General features: G+C 34.8%; 2 protein-coding genes across 3 annotated transcripts; one reads left to right on the plus strand and one right to left on the minus strand.

The window, feature by feature from the left end:
• Positions 1-6,686: 6,686 nt before the first annotated feature.
• On the minus strand, positions 6,687-12,999 carry LOC130675543 (pituitary homeobox 1-like). 2 transcript variants are annotated; one of them, XM_057481298.1, is made up of 4 exons: positions 12,415-12,999; positions 11,747-12,088; positions 8,124-8,375; positions 6,687-7,196 (listed from the first exon to the last, which is right to left on the minus strand). In XM_057481298.1, exons 1-4 carry the CDS (start codon positions 12,755-12,757, stop codon positions 6,856-6,858), a joined length of 1,278 nt encoding a protein of 425 aa, XP_057337281.1. In that variant the 5' UTR covers positions 12,758-12,999; the 3' UTR covers positions 6,687-6,855. The 2 variants fall into 2 exon arrangements, with proteins under 2 accessions (XP_057337281.1, XP_057337280.1); XM_057481297.1 differs by having other exon boundaries at positions 11,747-12,100.
• A 2,381-nt stretch (positions 13,000-15,380) lies between these two features.
• LOC130675540 (zinc finger Y-chromosomal protein 2-like) lies at positions 15,381-19,443 on the plus strand. The gene is made up of 2 exons (XM_057481295.1): positions 15,381-17,420; positions 17,495-19,443. The coding sequence occupies exons 1-2, from the start codon at positions 15,801-15,803 to the stop codon at positions 18,998-19,000; spliced, it is 3,126 nt and encodes a 1,041-aa protein (XP_057337278.1). The 5' UTR covers positions 15,381-15,800; the 3' UTR covers positions 19,001-19,443.
• The last annotated feature ends 22 nt before the right edge of the window (positions 19,444-19,465 follow it).

Here is a 19,465-nt window from a genome sequence, read left to right on the forward strand (position 1 = left end):
TTTAAAATTCAACCCGCGTTGAAGCTATCGCTTATTTTTTTAAATCATTGTAAATATTATTACGTTTTACACTTTTTATTATGCAATTAAAAATATTATTACCTTTATAGTAAAATAAAAAAAATGAAAAAAAAAAAATGTTAAAGTCTGCAACAATTACATCGAGTTGTTTTATAGATTTTTTTGTAGTCAATAAGACGATAGATTATTTCATCAATTACAAGTACGATAAAGCTCAGGTTTTTTTTTATAATAAAATAAAACAAAAAAAAACATATTTTTACATTAAATAGACACGAGACGAGTGAAACATTTTTTAATACACATTCAATGTAAATATGATTTGAATTTTTAAAAGACCACGAAAAAAAAATAGTTTAAATTAATTAGTATATTACACACCTGGGGCAGTAAAGTAAGAAGTGTCTCAGATCACATGTAATTGTAGGCCGAGGTAAAGCCGAGGTCAACAAACATGTGATCTGAGGCTTTCATATTTACTGCCCTAGGTGTGTATGCTATTTTTCTCCTCGACGGAGACGGAAAGTGGCAACTTCGTTTTGCACAGCGGGACGAAAGTTGACGCTTTCCGCCCGGAGGCGAGAAAAAATTGTTAACAAAAAACATGTGACTCATAATCAAGCTCAAGTTTCGATGAAGATGAGACAAATTATTTTTTCATGATACCAGCATTGAAATTAAAAGTTTCAGTGTCTCTACAGGCAGTTGAAAGAAGTCAATTTCAGTCCAATGCCGCGATTTAATATCAGCAGACGTGTAAATTGTGAATGCCCAGTTAGTGGGCAGAGACAAACTTGTTTCGACCCTTGGGAACAAACAAATAATGTTTCTGCCCACTGACTAAAGACTTTCGCAGTTTAAAATCTGATACTTGTCATTTGTTGAATAGTAATTTTAGACCATGATAGTATATTATACACCTAGGGACGGAAGTAGGACATTCCAACCCGAGTGTATAATTGTCTACTCGAGCCGAAATCGAGGGTGTCGAACACGCGGATTGGGACGTCCAACTTTTCTCCGTGGTGTGTATACAATTTTTGCCCAAATTTGTACCTGAAAGTTTAAATTCCTGCCCTGTTTAGAAGGGAGAAAGTCGTTCTTTTCTTTTATGAGAAAACAAACGATAAAAATTAGCGCACGCGCCATTTTTCCTACAAACAGGCAAAAATTTAAACTTTCAGGTGCAGGTCTGGTAAAAAATCGTATACAAACCACGAAGGAAGATAGGACGTCCCAATCCACGTGGTTGCCACTACTGCATGAATCTCCTTTCCTCCCTTGGTGTATAATATACTATTACGTAAATGGCAGTTCTGACTTTGTAATAGAGTTTTATAAAAATTACTGTGACTAATAAATAGTATTTGCAGTTTCTACTTCATTATAAATTGCAAATTACAATTTACGCTTACGCTAATAGTCGATCACCCAATTGGTCTTAAATTAACTTGCGTCTGACTGGCTGCTGACACCGAAACTTTAAGTTCCAATGCAGGTAATCATGAAAAATCTGGTGTGTAACTCAGGATAAGACATGATTTCAGGCTGCGGGTGATGTCTCCCAACTTCACCCTGGTCCGAAATCGTTTCGTTTCATCCCTTGTCACACAATATACTACAAAATACGTGGCTACGTCTATTTAAAGTAGATTTGTAAAAAAAAAAACAAAAGGAACTTGAATATTAATTGAAAGTGAAATTGATTATTTGATAAGTAAATTCCATAATATTTTTTTTTAAATAAGCGTGTGTATTGTATGTATGAATCGAGTGCTAGAAGAACAAAAGGAATTAACATTAATGAATTAATTGATTAATAAATAAATAAAATAAATAAGGAGATAATAATTGAAGTAATTAAAGTAAAATTATAAATTAATTGATAAACACACGAGTAAATATATTGTTGTATCTTTATTGTTGTTGTTGCATGAAGACTAGCGTAATAGACTGAGCCATATTACATGGTTAAATAACTAAACTATATAACAATATTTCTTAATTAATATTCTATATTATTGTAATTATCATACGATGTGTATTATTATAATAATTAATCGTAATGTTTCGTGCGGGCAGTGTTCGGAGTGGGTTCTTATCCTTTGAGACCACAATAATAATTTAATATAATTATTACTATTAAAATTTATTTATTCATTAATTTTAAATAATCAATTAAATATTAATTTAGCACACAGAAATTAGCTTAAATTTTTTTTTATTACAAACAAGTGTCTTTTGATATCAACTGCCATCGTACCATTTACCAAATTATCAGTTAAGTTCTTTCTTCTCAAAGGATCTGGACTCGGGCTGTTCCTTGTACCTGATAATCCTATCCCTGCGGCACGAATAAATAATCTTATGAAAAATAATAACAAGTAAAGTATTCATTCCTAAATATTTAAAAAAATAAATAAATGAATAAAAAAAAATACTGAACTCTGTTAGCATAAGTACTCTTGTCTCTTAAGTCTGTCGCCAATTAAACGCAATTTAATTTCTTTAACCAGTGAATTGCACTGTATAGTTTTTAAAATATTATAAGTGTATTTAAAAACATCGGCCACTTTACTATTTTATTTTTAAAATAAAGTAACACGTCGTTGTATTATATTATAAAAAAAACTATAACAGTTTAATTTAAGCTTCATTTCTTCTTATCTCATAATTTTATTTTGCCATACGATACTTCCATACTTTTTTTTTTCTACTGTTTCCGCAAGAATCATCTGAACTATAATTATAATAATAATAATAATATTGAAATATATAAATATACATTCTCTTAAGTGTGTTGCACGTCAATCATAAAACTGTAAATTCATCTTTTTAATAATAATTAATGGTATAAATATAAATATTAAATTAAGAATAAATATAGATGCTTAACATGAGAACTGAGTAAATGATAAATTATTTGACACTAATCCCCTGACATTATAATCCCGATACATCAGCAAATGAATTGACATATAAAAATGTTAAATCGTTAAGATGTTACATTGTCCTCATCACATCATTACACACATGTAGTGTACAGAATAAACGTATTTATAGATATACAACCTTACGTATTATACAGTAAACTTGGGGAACTCGGGGATGAAAACGACTTTGCTAAGTGATTGCTTCTCTTCATTAGACGCACTCTCGTTTCGCTTTACTGGCTCTTTATACTCGTGTTATACTAGTGGGACTGAAGCTAAAGGGACAGGTGTGGTAATGGTCCGTGTCCTACTACTCCGTTCCGCACGCGTATGTTCTATTCCACGTAAGTAGAAATACTAAGTAAAAAAGAAGAAGAAGAAGAAGTAACAAAACAATAGCAACAACTAAACATGGACTGATACTACCCCGTAGATAGCGATAGCGCAGTCGATTTAACCCTCGATACTCAATACAACCTCGACACTATTACGTGAATTGATTCGGCATCGCATCCTGCCCAGGGGCGGAAACATCGCTTAGCTCCTCGTTTCTTCTTTATTTTTTATTATTTCATCCCCGTCGTCCTTGTAACACTCACATACATTTGCCCAAATAAAATTCCCCTGTCTACCTCGTGGACTTTCCACCCGGATACCCATCACTTAGCACATCACCAAAAGCTCGCTTGTACTCAATAGTTTCCACATCCTCGCCGTATGTTCAGTCACCAGCATTTTGTATGGCATTTAAATTTTATTTTTTCCATTCATTAATTCGCTAATATATTTTATGTAAGTGAAATATGATTTATGTGTTACTTAAAATTATTACACATGTACGGTAAATTAAAACCAATGGAAAATTTGTATCGAACGCTTTAAATTATATATATGTATGTGTATAAATAAATATATATATCTCTTCAACTACTATCCAGTACAACTCTTCTGTAGTATTTCCCGCCCCTTAATCTAATCCGAGGATAATCTAAAATTCATGACACACATAAATGCCAAGCGATGATATATCTGGTGGGGGATGTGAAGGCCCGGGTTGGCCTCGGCCACCCACCCCCTGTTTCTATGTTCTGACTTGACTTCCACTAGCTTACCGCTACGGGCGTGCTGTGTACCTCGGCCCGCGTCTCGACGAATCTTTTAATATATATATATATATAATACGAGTTATATACGAATAGAACTCACGACTGAGAAAGAGATAAAATTTAACACAAACTGAGATCGAGCAAGCGCAGTACACTATTATTATTTAATAGAACGCGAGTTATCCACGGCTTATTCTAAATCACAACATATTTCACGTACTCTGTGTATAATATAATATACCAGTACGTAGTACTTGTATACCAGTCGTATTTATTTGGACACTCAATTTTATTTCATCTCTTCCCATACTAGACATGCATATTCCCATATGTCAAACTTGAAATACGTAACTTACAGTCCACGCTTTTTCTTCATTTCAATTTACTTTTTTGTCTTTATGACTAACGCTTTAATATGTATATAATAATATGTAGGATGTATGATTTGTACATATTCACCCGATGCAATTAATAATCGCTACCGCGGACAAGTGGCGAGAACCCCCGCTGAGCAAAACTCACCCTCAGCACAACACAACTAGACTCTTGTACTGTACAAGTAATTGATAGTCGTGGATGGTTTTCGCGGGGCATCATTTTCCCGTTACCACCCCTAAATTATATTATATTATACTTCTGTACATGCACTGAAGCCACGAGAGATAAACTATTTTATTATAATTTAAACGCATCGTCTACTGCTGTACTACATTACAATGTCGAGAAAAAAAAATTAAGACAAGTGTGTAGTTAATGTGATGAAGAAAAAAAAATAAAAATAAGTATGATGGAACTCCTTGTTTCTCGACGGGTGGATCCCCAAGGAAAAGTCGCCAAACGACAGCCAATTTGTGCGGTACAGAAAAAACTTCTTAAAACTCGGATTAAAATAAGCGAAAAGTATTATTTTGCTCTTCCTACTTTTCCGACACCACCACCAGCACCCAGACTATCACCACCGGCAATCTACCTATCCACCTTCTTCCTTTCTTTCTTTCTTTCTCTTTATTCAAAATTATCCCGAGCGCGAAAACGGGGGAGTTTTATATTATTCAAGTCTCTCGGGTAAAAAAAAGCGTCTCACAAATCTCCGCGCGATTGCCGATTTTTTTTTCACCCCATCTTTTTAATCGTGAAAAAAAATGAAGCAATAAATTTAGAGAAACCTTAAGATAATTTATTAAATATGAACCTAAGACTGGTATTAATAAATAATAATAATAATAATAATAATAAAGTTGGAGATCAAAGTTCTAATTGGTTGGTGTATAAATTTGCACAACATGAGCTTTGAAATTTGAAATACTGATAGAGCTTGCGGGAATTGTCAATGGCATTAAGCTCATTGGCTACAAACTAAATAGACTTAACCCGTTGGTATAAAGTCATTATACAGTTGAAAGTACCTGATGTACAGCAACTGTTTATACGGTATCTAGTCTAGTGTATAGTGGGTATATAACATAGTGTGTAGTAGTCGAGATATAACGGCGCCCGTGGGACTGGGAGGCTGGTAACGCGATTACACTACTCCTATCCGGTGGTATCGTATCGGTGTTACCGTAGCAGAGGCTCTGAATAGAAGCCGCTCGGTTGCTTTTGCAGCTTGATTTATCCGCGTGGTGGTGCGTTATTGCATTAGCGCCCTCGATGCTCTTGCGCGTCGTCTCTATCTTCTACTCATCCCTCATACTGAGAATGAGAGCTAAAACTCCGAGCTACTGGATACTGCTGAGTTTTCTCTTAAAGTCCACTTCTAAGTACTTGACTCTGATTTCTCGCAAGAATACAACCTATTTAATTTTATATATTTGATAAATTAATATATCATACAGACAAATAATAGCTCTCCAAGTAACCGAGTAAGCATTTTTACAAGTGGAAATTAATTTATCTATTTCAACATCAAGTTGTACCACTCCGAACTACCGCCTATGATTTTATACATTAATATACGTAAATCATCACAGTACCGCTGTCTAATAATTAATTTATAATATCGGCGACATGACTAAATACACTGTAAAAATTTCGCGGATTTACCGCAGTGAATTCGGAGTGAATGCGAAGCGAATGTTTATTTATTTAATTCCCTTGGAGTGAAAACTCCAAAGGGGACTTTATTTTAATATTGAAACTCTGAATCGGAATCAATGCGAATTCAAATAAAATCCAGATCACTCTGCTGAAAAAACTCCCTATTTACTCCTTATATGGAGTGATTTTTTTTTTAACTCCGGAACTCCAAGTGCACGGAAAAAAGAGCAGTTAAAAAATTACAGTTTCTACAGTAAAAAAGGCTTTCGGGGCAAAAATCTTTAAACATTAAAGCTTAAACTGTAATTTTAGAAATTTGTTATAGTAATAAAATTAATACAATTTTAAGCAGCAAATTTTACAGTTTAAATCGACAATATCGAGTTTGAAACTGTAATATTTGTTATTTCTGTAAAATTTACTGATAAAAAATGTAATTTTTACAGTCTCAGACTCGGAACGCTTTACTACTATACGAAACTGTAATTTTTCAACTGGTCTTTTTTCCGTGTGACGGAGTGAATGTAGAATTTAAATAAAATTCGTAATCACTTCAAATTCACTCCCAATTTTTCACAGTGTATCCACAACAAAATTTCCACGTCAAAATTATCCACGAGACATAAAATTTCTGAAAAAAGAGCCAAATTCATGTATAATATTAAATTTGTCGTGGATATTTAGTCGTGTTACCATAATATCGATAATAATAATAACTAATGGTATCGAACAAAAAAAATTGTATAGATAATTTAGTCTTACGCGGGCCTATCAAGTCCAAGAGCTTCTTGATGTCGTCTTGCTTTTAGCCTGAGGTCAGCGATGCTACTGTTCTTGGAGCGTGCAGCAGCCGCGGCAAATGAAGCCGCTAAACTCAGCGGGTGTACTTGGGGATGAGAAGGTGGTAAACAAAAAAGACCGCCGGCTGCCGCATAGTGAAGTACCGCTGGATCAAACGCCGATGCGGCAGATGTGTTTGCACTGACATTCGGTGATGATTGCACCGATGGCGGATGAAGCCGCAGTGCTGGTAAATAAGGCGCTACTCTACATGGTTCTAATGATGTCGGTGGACTTCGTGGTGCTAATACCATTCCACCTTTAATGGTAAATGAAAAATATGTTACTGAATAAGTTATTATTCTTTGAAAAATAATAAAGTTTATAATGTTGTAACTTTTATTGAATTAGTGTTTGGAAGTGTCGGAAATTTTTGAAGCTTTAAGTTTCTACTATTCGATATTTTTGTTCAGATTATTTTTAGGCCATTCTTAGACAGTGCCCCCATTTTTTAAAAATTTTCAATGACAACTGTCATAAGCGTATCAAATTTTTATCAATTAATTACAAAAAATTAAAGCATCAATTGAAAAAAGGACAACGTAGTCGTAATTTCACCGATATATAGATTTAAAAAAAAAAATTATTTACACTTGATTTCAATTAGGAGTTAAACAAAATTCGTTAAATAAATTTCAGTAAAATCGTCATGATCCTGAAGTTAGCAGACAATTAAAAATTTTCGGATTTTCTTTTTCAACAAATAAATTACAAAAAAAAAAAAAATAATAAATATGCACATGTAGAAAATTTAATAAACTATAAGTGAAATTTTTCAAAATATTTTTTTTTTATATTTTACTGTCTAAAATAAACTCCGAAAATTATTAGACGTCGGCTAACTTCAGTATCATAAAATCGTCATGTGAATTTTATAATTCGAATTTTTTAATTTTGTTGGCTAAAATTTATTCAACAAATTTCGTTTAACTCCCAATTGATTTCAATTGTAAGTAATTTTTTTAAAATTCTATATCTCAACGAAATTACAACTACCTTCTCCTTTTTTCAATTAAGTTTTTAATTTTTTTTTAATTAATTAATAAAATTTTAATACAATTATGACAGTTGAAATTCATTGCATATTTAAAAAGTGGAGGGCACTGTCTGAGAATGCCTTTAAGTAGATTACGTGAATGTTAATAAATAGTTAAAGATAATAAACAAAATTACACAAATAAATTACCTTTGTGTAATTGACTCTCATGTTTACGGCACTTGGCGCGACGATTTTGAAACCAAACCTGAACACGTGCTTCGCTCAAGCCTAATCTTTGGCTCAATTCTTCTCGCATAAATGCATCAGGATAATGTGTCTCGTCGAAAAGTCGTTCCAACTCAGCTAACTGTTCTAAAGTAAAGTTTGTTCTCGATCTTCTCTGTTTACCATTCCCGCCGCCTCCACCGCCAGTACTCGCAGTACCACGACAGTTGGAACCTTGATGATGAGCATTAAAAATTCATATGAATTATAAAATAATACCTCTTCCAGTCTATTAAACTTTTTCAATTTCATTCACAGGTCATTTATTACGTCTCGACAACGGCCATAAACTATTAAAACTTTTGACACTCCAGTTTATACAATTGCATATTACATATCTGAATATTTAACTAACAAGACAAAACTAAAGCTTGCAATTTATATTATACTTCTATTGTCGGTATCGAATAACATTACACTGTAAAAAATTTTCAGATTAAATTCGGAGTGAATGCGGATTAAAATAAAATGCACACAGAAAAACAGGATTTTTTAGCGCAAGAAATATTTTGCATTATGAATTGAAGACAAAAATTTTCTTAGGACTCGAAAAAATTTATCGATATCAGAAATTTTTTGCGCCTTAAAAAATATAGTCCCGACTAGAAATTATTATAGGCTTGCCCACTGTATGTATCTGGACTTCTTTGAGCCCCAATGGGGCATTCCCAAACAAAACTAAAATAATTCATGGTCAGTATTTCCCAATTGGGTTCTGTGTGGGACCTAAGTACACTGTTAAAAATAATTTGAAAATTACAATACAAAAGGAATTGAATTTTCATAACTAGATATTTGAATTGTATTTTCAATGAAAAAAGCTTTAAATTTAATATACGTAATTTAATAATCAAGCTGGTATTCAAAATTAAGAAAAAAAATATGAATTTTAATAAACGTACTTAAAATTTATACTTGATTTTTAAATTTTCAAAGCAAGTATTGAAAATTCTAAAACATATATTGAATTTTAAAAATTCTATGTGAAATTTCATAATACTTATTTGAAAATTAAAAAAAAAGTATTTGAAAATCCAAAGTGTTAATTTGAAAATTCAAAAACGTGTATTTTAAATTCTATATGAAATTAGTAATGAAATTTCAAGCACAAATGGATGTGTTTATTGCGTTATATACAATCTTTGAAAATTCAAATAATTTTTTTTACAGTGTAGAAAATCCCAACGTGGAAATAAAAAAAATTATTGTAATTTTTTCCAATTGGGTTCTGTTTGGGCCCTCATAAGGATTTCCTTATTGGGAATGCCCCATTGGAGTCCAAAGAGGTCCAGATACATACAGTGGGCGATCCTACAGTAATTTCTAGTCGAGTCCAAAATCACTCTGCTGAAAAAGCAGACTCCCTATTTGCTCCGTATGCGGAGTGATTTTTTTTCAACTCCGGGTGATGGAGTGAATTCGGATTTAAATAAAATCCGTAATCACTCCTAATTTTTTACAGTGTAGTAATTTATATTTAATTATTTATATTAAGATGAAGATAAATATAAATATATATATGATTTTGTATAACTAATGTCGCTGTCAAGTGGTATTCAATGATTACACGGCAAATAACTACCTCGGGTAATATTGCCGCGAGTTAAATTACCACTTGAGCAATTAACAGTAGACTTAATTAATGGACGTTTAATGTAAAGTTAGTGAAGATAAAGTAAAGTAGGCATACTTTAATGCTTGTAAATCCATGCTAAGATATATACATATATAAGGACGAGGAAAGTTTAAGTAAGATGGCAACACGGTTGGGATTAAATATATATATACATATACAAGAACTCCCTTTACTTGACGATGGGCTCGTGATTTATATAATTTAGCAAAGTGCTAAGGTGCGAGTATCTTATATATACAAGGTCGTTAGTCACCCCCAAGGGGATTTCACCTTAATCACCCTATGAAAACCATATCCTAGATGGTTAGATTCTCATTTATAAAAGACTAAGCGAGAGAGAAAGTATGTAATAGAATGACGAGAAAAATTACCATAGTTTTATAACGTGTACTGCATAATGTACTGTTTTAATCAATTAACTGCCAGGAGAGTCAACTTTATTAAATTAAAATAAACTTATATAGACGGGGGTTTGGTTTTCCGAAAACCGTAGGTTGATTTTAAAGCCAATGTCTTCTTTACGATAAGTAGAAAGTGGTGTTTTTAAAATTTAGGCCCGAATACTAACCCAGTAGCCTTTTTGGGTAACAATAACACATTGGCAGTTAAGTTAAACGGTAGCTTTAGTTGTATTAGAGAAGCAGATACTGGGTATAAAAGAGTATTCACCCTTATAACCCGAAGAGCAATCACACTCGGACACGAGGGGTCACTAATTCGATTACCATCCACGCACCCTACGGTATTTTTCTTCTCTTACGAACGTTTACCAGCAGCAGTAGCCCCACTACCCGTTATAGTAAGACCTTATAACCGTATACCAATTGCATATGCCGTCTCATCGTCGGTCTCATGAATAATCAAAGTCAAGCCACGAGATTTCAATTGAATACCAATGACTTTATTCTTATTACTTTTACCTTTATTTTTATTTTTATCTAAGTTCATTTTAATTATTGCTGCTCTTTAGATTCGAGTTACATGCACGAGCAGAACAAACGCCAAAGTGATGGAGATGTGTGTGTAAAAACGAATCCAAGTGCTGAGACATAAAACACATAAGCTGTCAGAAAAAAAAATACTTGGATAAATAAAAGTGTGAGGAAAATAAAGATAGAGAAGGAGGGAGAGAAAGTAAAAAAATAAAAAATAAAAGCTAAGACTGGTCAGTTGGAGGACTGATGTACTGCGGCACTTGGATTTCTTACACAGCCAGGAAAAATGATATTTATTGTTTTACTTTTGTGGAACGGTCTAGTGTAGGGGCTGCTGGTTATACTGTACTATATGTATATGGTTATCCGTACCAGAGCCAGATTGCTTTTTGATTTGCGCTTAATCGGGAAAAGTTATAGACCCGTGTGTCAAGTGACGTTTAATGTGTTAGGGGCGTTTGTGCCATGGTGTCGTGAGTTTAAATATTAAATCATAAATCTATGGTGTGTGTGAGCTTTAAAATTATATTTTTCTTGCCTTATGTCATCACTCATCATGCGTAAGTATTCTTACATATTATCACTATAAATTTATATTTATATTTATATTTACATTTATCAGTTTCAGATGTCGTCAATAATGTCACAAGCTTAAAGACTTTACACAAGGGATGACTTGACTGTTTGAAAGATCATGATTTATAATCTTTAAGTCAAAGACTATTAAGCTTCAGATCAACTCACAACAGTCGAATCATTTCTGAACGTTATTGGTCTATCTAGTGAATTATAAACAAGCATCGAACCCTCGTGGCTGACCTTCAAATATCAAGTGGTGTAAGTCTGTATTGAGTTGAGCCTCCGTCGGATACAGACGGACACTTCTATTGGCTTCTTATATATTCTATATATATATGTATTCTACGGTAGAGACTGGACAGTAGTCTTTGGATCGTCAATGACAACACACTCACCTTTTGAGTTGTCCTCAACGAGGATTTTCCGGGTGGTTTTGTCACACCGCGAGTCAAGTGGCTGAGGCGACGATACTTTGGCCTCTTGGACGTTGACTGGACTACTCGGTGACAAGTCCCGTGACACTGGCGGCGGCGACGGACTGCACCCCAGCAGTTTCCTCACTGATAACTTAAGCTCTGGCGTTTTCAGGGGCAGTAGTACTGTGTCGGTATTCTGTTTGACGGATTCCTTGGTGACCTTTGTGGCGACTGACAGATCTTCTGGCTGCAGTCGCGACTCCGGCGATGCAGTGTGATGACGTTCCTCGGTTGATGAATCGTCGGGTGATTGATCTGGAGCTGGTTTGACATCTGAAGATTATTAAGCAAGTTCAACAGTGTCAATTTGTCAGCACAGTCAGTCAAGACGTCGGATCGAGAGTTTTTTTTTAGGTAAAAATAATAAAATTATAAATATTTGATTTTTTTTTTTTTAATAAGAACTTAATTTTAGTAATTACGTATGAATTTTAAATAGGCACTGTAATTTTTTACTTTTAGCACCGTCACCTGCACGAAATTTCTCTCGACCCGATCGACCCACCGTCAGAACAACAGAAAACATTTGTACATAAATAAATTTTTTCACAAAAAATATATGAAGATAAAAGTAAAATAATTCATACTGGAGTCAGTAGAAGATGCATTGTCAATGGAACCAATAAGATGAGCAACACTAAGTGTAATGGTACCAGAAGTGGGACTACAAATAAGATTGGCGGTACGTGTATTATTCCTGATGGACTCCCGATTCGCGTTCGCGTGGTCAAAGCTCTTGGAGACGAACTGGGTTAGCTGCTCCATCCTCGGGGACTCACTTGCCAACGGGGGCGAACATTGCCCGACCAACGGATCCGGCCTGGCCGGTTGGAGAGTAAAGCGTCGCGACGCCACGCACCCCCTCAGGCCGCCATTCGGCCGGCCGCCAATCCCACAATCGGAGGCGTGGATATGCCGCCCTGTTTTCATCCCCAAATACGCCCTGATAACTGGGAGCTGTGTGGATCCTCATTAGCATTTCACCCATTTCCACGTACTTGGTGCCAACTACCAGCACACTTCGGTACCTCCTCCACTCATTTACGCGGATTCTCGCGTGCGCGGATGCCCCCATCGCGGCTGTCCCTAGCCCCACGAGGAGTCTGCTAAGTCTGCGATGTATCATCAACTACCCATGTCATTTGTTTCTATATATTTTAAATTTTTTTGACTTTTTTTTTTCTATTCCTTCTGTAGATTTTCTGTTTTAATTTTTATTTATCCGATGGATCAGAAGGCGCAGATGGAAGCAGTTATTGATAAACAAGTGAAGTTTCGGACAATAAAAAATTGTAATGATGCTAAACAATGACGTAATTATTATGGGGAAAGAACAAGTTAAAATACAAGGGAAAATCTGTACGTGATGTTTATGAGAGGGTGAAAAAATAGCCGAGTGCGACCCTGGCACGTCATAGTGGTGATGTTTGCCGACACCAAACTCGGCAATATTTAAATGCGATTGCATTCGGGAATGTAATTGCCCGAGCAAATATTCCACATGACAGCCCACGGTGGGCCTCGTTGGCTAGTCATTCCATCAACAGCACCACCAGCTGCGAAAGAGAGACTTTAACACATACGCTAAAATTTACTGGCAGTAAAGTGATTGAGTGAGATGGAGGTAAATTTATCAGTCTGGTGTGTGTGTTATTACTACAGAGCGGATAAAGAGACAAGTGTAGAGCAGCGCGACAGTAGATGCCCATTGCCCACAAGAAAGACACTGAGTTATTTCGTTTGATGGACAGGGAAGGAGAGATGAAGAGGTTGTGTGTGACAACCGAGTAGCAGCGGCCCGAGCCGGGCCAATCAGGACGCAATGCGATTACCTTAACGAGAAATCCGATTACTTATTCATTCCCCTAACTCGAAATCAGTTTAACTAATCGTTTAATTCGGTCGTTCCGCAACCAGCTGAGTGGGACAAAGACAGGACGCGGATGGTGGATGTGGGAAATTGGAGAGAGTGAAAATTGTTACCCGCCAACCCCGTCTAACCCCGGAATGCTAGATCGGCAAGCTCACCGGTGTATCCTGCCACCACCACACTACCAATTTAACAGTAGACTACTGAGACTACACGACAACTGTATCGCTCGGATAGACACCACACTCTGTATCGCTGGTGCTACTGCTGGTGGTGGTGCTGCTGCTCCTACTGCTGCTGCTATTGCTGTTGAGCAAACGTATATATGAATAAGAGAGACGTGTCTGGCGAGTAAGAAGATAAGGATAGAGATACAGACCGAGGCCTCGCTCAATTCAATTACGTAATGAATTGTCGTGCCTTGAGTAAACACCCTTCCTCACCGCGACTCGTTTGGGGCCAACTACACGGGGGATGAGATTCGGAAAAAGACTTAAGCTCTGCTTGGATGGGAAACATCCGCCACCCGGCCTGCACCCGAGAACAAGTAGGGACGGTTACCCAAGCTGAATCAATCTACACCCCGTACGTTCCTTCATCTTTCGTCTCCGTCTGCATCTTCGTCTTCGTCTTCGGTTTTACTCTTATTCTCAAACTCCGTCTTACGTTATAGTTGACATCCCTCCTGTGTTGGTATAACCGTGTCGCTGTCGCTTCACTGGACTCGTGTCCACACTCCACATCAGATACGGCATTACCATTTTTTATTTTACCGTAAACTAATAAAAATATAAAATTGTAAGAATTAAATTTAAAGATGCTGAATTGTTGCAATTTTATATACGATAATAATAACATACTTTGATTATTTAATCAATGAGCAGTTTTTTTTTTACAAATTAAACAAAATTATTTTATTTTTAATACTAAAAAAATATATGATACTGAATTTAGCCAACGTTTAATAATTTTTGGATTTTTTAAAAATCGATAAATTATGAAAAAAAAAATTGTACTTGTAGTCTTTTAAATTTTCTACATATGCATATTTTTTTCTTCAAATTTAATTGTTGAAAAAAAAATCCAAAAATTTTTAATTGTCTGCTAACTTCAGGATCGTAAAAATATATGATCCTGAAGTTAGCAGACAGTTTCAAATTTTTGAATTTTTTTTTAAACAATTTAATTAAAAAACAAAAAAACTAAAAATATGCACTAGTGCATATTCTTTTCTTTGAAATTTATCGTTTTTAGAAAAATTCAAAAATTATTAGACGGTTAATTTCAGTATCATAAAAATCTTTATACTGCAGATTTATTTTTTGTTTGTATTAAAAATTGCGATGAATAATTTTTGATAATATAAATAAATAAATAATAATAATAATGGGTAATTGTGTTATCAAAATTAAAAAATCAAATAATTTGTAATTCATTGATTTAATTAATAGTCATCAAAGAACCAAATAGACACAAAATAAATATTTAAAATATTTAATTATACAGTTTACATTTAATTATTTCAGGTGCTACGTTTGTGGAAATTAATGAAAAGCAGTAATCGATCGTGTCGGTGTCGGTGCGGAAAGTTTATTCAAATTACTGCGAGTTTGCCCACCAGGTGACGACACCTCCCAATCCGCAGATCATGATTGACAAGCAGAGAAACTCATGTGTGAATGTAGCAGACATGAGAAAATTTAAAAATTTGAATTAAATAAATAAATAAATAAATAACGAAATTTAAAAAAACGCGCGTACGGATTTTCCATTTATCAATATATGAATTTTTTAATTTTTACTCCACTTACATTTTATTTATTTATTATAAAATTTAAAAAATGGCCAATCGTCTGCTACATTCACACTCATGAGAAACTTAGTGAAAAAAAAAAGAATTAGCAAACTGGTGGTGCGAATGTGAATTTAAAAATAAAAATAATAATAAAAAATGTCGTTTCATTGCGGGTACGTCTGAAGTAGTAATAAGAAGGAGGTTAAGTATCTATACATAATTATTAATACAGATTTATAATTTTATATATTGACACAAAATAATTATAAAGTTAACCGGACTAGCCTATAAGGCAATAAGATGATCAAATGTCTCGTGAGGACGTAGTTTTTACGTCAATAAAATCAAAGTTGATACCAGGAATAAATCAATACAGAGAAATAATAAATGTTGAAAAACTATTCAAATTTACACCGGAGAGTGTTGATGTTAATGAGGACTTAACGTATCAGGTAACGACAAATTTACATCAGTTAACTAGTAATTATTATTATTATAATAATAAACCAAAGAAAGACTTTAATATTATAAAATTGTCTGCTGGTGAAGATACTGTTGACTCTGCGAGATGGAATGAATTTGGTCAAGTAGATTGTCCTTGTCCTTGTCCAGATCTGTCGCATAATTTGTTGATAAAACATCAGCAGCATGCTAGTGCTCGACAGACACCAGTGCAAGATGATATTGAAACAGTGGACGACATTGAGAAGTGGTTAGAAGCATGTGCTGACTCTTCTGCACCAGCGGAAATGGATCCAATAAAGTGTGGGCAGCTTGAGGGGGTCGACAGGTACCTGGGCGACGAGCTACCTCACGGGTTCTTGGAAAAGGATCCCGACACGCTGTCCATAGACATCGACTTGTCGGATAAAAAACTCAGTCTGGGTTACGACCCGATTTTGCAGGAACTGGAGAGTGAAAAGTTGCTGGAAGTTTGTGAAAAAGACGGTTTTATAATGCCGGAGTTCCAGCTTGATCAGCTGGATCCCATGACACTCGCGCCGAATGACATGATGGTCGCTGGTGAAATACTTCCATCAACGAGCATCAATAATTCATCAACGCTTGCTATCAATGGACATCAGGATATTTATTCTGGTGACATCAAGAAGGCTAGTGGTGGAGACGCTGATGATATTTGCGATGAATCATCTCAGGTTTATGACTTACATGACAAGTTTGATGACGACGATGAGGCTAATGTTGAAAATATTGTTAATATTATTAACGAAAGTGATTTGAATGACTACGATGACGGTAATCAAGACGACATTAATGATGTTGATGAGGATAATAATGAAGTATTTGACGAAATAAATTCTGTGAATACGGTAATGATTGATGAAGTGGATACGTCACTTTCTGCTGCTGATAATTTGCTGGAAAAATCTAAAGCTGCGAGCATACTGATGTCTAAACGCCACAAAGTACCTGAACAACTGGATGACGGTAATGTACATGAACGGATTGTAGAACAAGAACAAGAACAAGGGGCTCAGAATAAAAGTAAAGATGAAATTATGGCTGTGGTCGCCATCTCGACAGACAAACGTTCCAACATGACGCAAATTGTTATAAATACTGGCAAAGGCGAACAGATATATCGGGGTAAAACGTCTGAACTGATGGAAGCTACTGGTTATTTTTCGAAAAATTCAAATATTAAAACAGCGCTGACTAATATTAATACGGAAACAATTAGTAGTTGTACGGAAGTGAACGGTTCGTGTTCGTTGAGTAATCAAGAAGCTGTTATATCAAAAGCACTCGAGGAGCTGGGGTACAGTGAAGAAAATTTAGTCTCGGTGACCCTGCCTGACAATGGTAAAATGTGGATATGTCCACGCGATGATTGTCACAGAGAATTTAATCGTCTGTACGCATTGAAAGGTCATATTTTAGCTCATTACGGTGTTCGTCCATTCAAGGTACTGATTATTTGATACATAACATGAATTAATTAATAATTCAAAACTAATTTATATATTATTTTTTTTTTCAGTGTGATTACGAAGGATGCACGTGGGCTTTTCATTCAGAATTCAAATTAAAGCGCCACAAAGAAACTCATTTGAAGCGCAAAGATTATGTGTGTCAAGTTGAAGGCTGCAATAAACGTTTTACGACCGTCTACAATTTGTGGACACATGAAAAATTACATACAAGACCCAATCGGATCGCTTGCCAGGTTCCTGAGTGTGAGGAAAAATTCCAGACCAAGCGAGCGCTGGAGTTACACATGAAAACACATGACCAGAGTCATGCGCCTTATGTGTGCATGCACGAAGGCTGTGGTAAACGTTATTACAGCAGCAACGCACTGACGTCTCACCAGCGGTGCCACAGTTACAAGGAAATAGACATCAAGTGCTCGTGGCCAGGCTGCGGGAAAATATTTGACAAGCCGTGTCGGCTCAAAGCGCACTTGCGATCTCATACTGGATCCAAACCGTATCTGTGCACGTTTGCTGGGTGCTCCTGGGCATTCACGTCATCCAGTAAATTGAAGAGACATGAGAAGAAACACACCAATGAAAGAAAATTTATTTGCGATGTCACAGGATGCAGCAAAGCTTTCATGCGCTCGGAACATTTGAAGGAACACAAACTTACACACTCAGAGGGACGTTATTTTCAGTGTTACATTTGCGAAGCGAGCTTTTCAGCTAAGAGTAGTCTGTATGTACATATTAAGAAACATCAGAATAAAATAATAACAGAGTCTGCTGCTGATAGTATTCAGTCGCTGGATACCAGACTGACGTTTACTGAAGGGGATAATTTAGATAACTTCTGTAATGGATTGCCAATGGACTTGGAATCGGAGATTGCGAATAATGATCAGCTGCAGGAGTCATTTATTGCTGAAAATCTTGTAAATTCTACAAGCGGTGGTGTGCTAATTGATAAGACGGTTGTTAATGAAATAATAACAGCGAAACCAAAATTCACTTGTCCTGTTGAGAATTGCACGCGAACTTACATGAAAAAAGTATCACTAAAATCCCATATTATTAAATTTCATGGATACTGCATTGAAGAAAATGAATTAAGTCAATCGTCTGAAACTGATTACGTTTTGTACGCTAATAATTTGAACAATACTTTGAAGACAACGCGGTGTATTAACGTAAATGGGGAAGGTGACATTGAAATAGTTGACACGGTATCAGAAATATCGAGTTTACCAGAACCTAAGCCACCGCCAAATGATAAATTATTTAAACATATTAATAATCGTGCTAAAGATGTTAGCAATCATGGGTCTGCAAGAACTGGACTGACATGTGCTGACATTTGGAAAATAAAAAGTGAAAAAAATTTAACATTCAATGACCCAGTTATTGGGCCGTCTGATGTCGTACTTGGGACAGCGGATTTAGCTGATGGTCTTTTACTGCCGGACGAATTACCCTCGATGTATTATCACGATGACATGGCTGGTAGTGAGTGTCAAATTTTATTACTTGACTCTACTACTACTGATTCAGAGACTACTGCATATTAATTGTCGTGATTTTTTATTTTTATTACGATTAATATTAACATTATTTTTAAATTTTTAAATATTAAATTAAACAATCGCGTTGTTAATGATAATCAATAGGATTACTATTGAAGTGATTGAAACAAATAATTAAATAAAATAAAGTATTTTAAAAAATACTTTGAATTTTTATATTTAAAAAAATTGCAATTACTGATTGTTTAATATTGTCTACTATAAATTATAAATTATCGGCGTATTTAATTATAAATCATATTGATTATCAATAAGTTTTAATCCAAAGAATGTAAAAAAATATTTGTATATATAAATTTTGTAATTTAAAAATTAAACGCTCAGTAATTGCGATGTTAATTTTGTAAGTTATTAAAATTGTTTCAGTCATTTCAATATTTATAATTAAATATAACATTAATTAACTTTGTAAAATGGCCTGTGATCAAAAAAACTTATAATAGTACTAAT

This window comes from Microplitis mediator, chromosome 10 (genome assembly GCF_029852145.1).
Source record: "Microplitis mediator isolate UGA2020A chromosome 10, iyMicMedi2.1, whole genome shotgun sequence".
Lineage (NCBI taxonomy): Eukaryota > Metazoa > Arthropoda > Insecta > Hymenoptera > Braconidae > Microplitis > Microplitis mediator.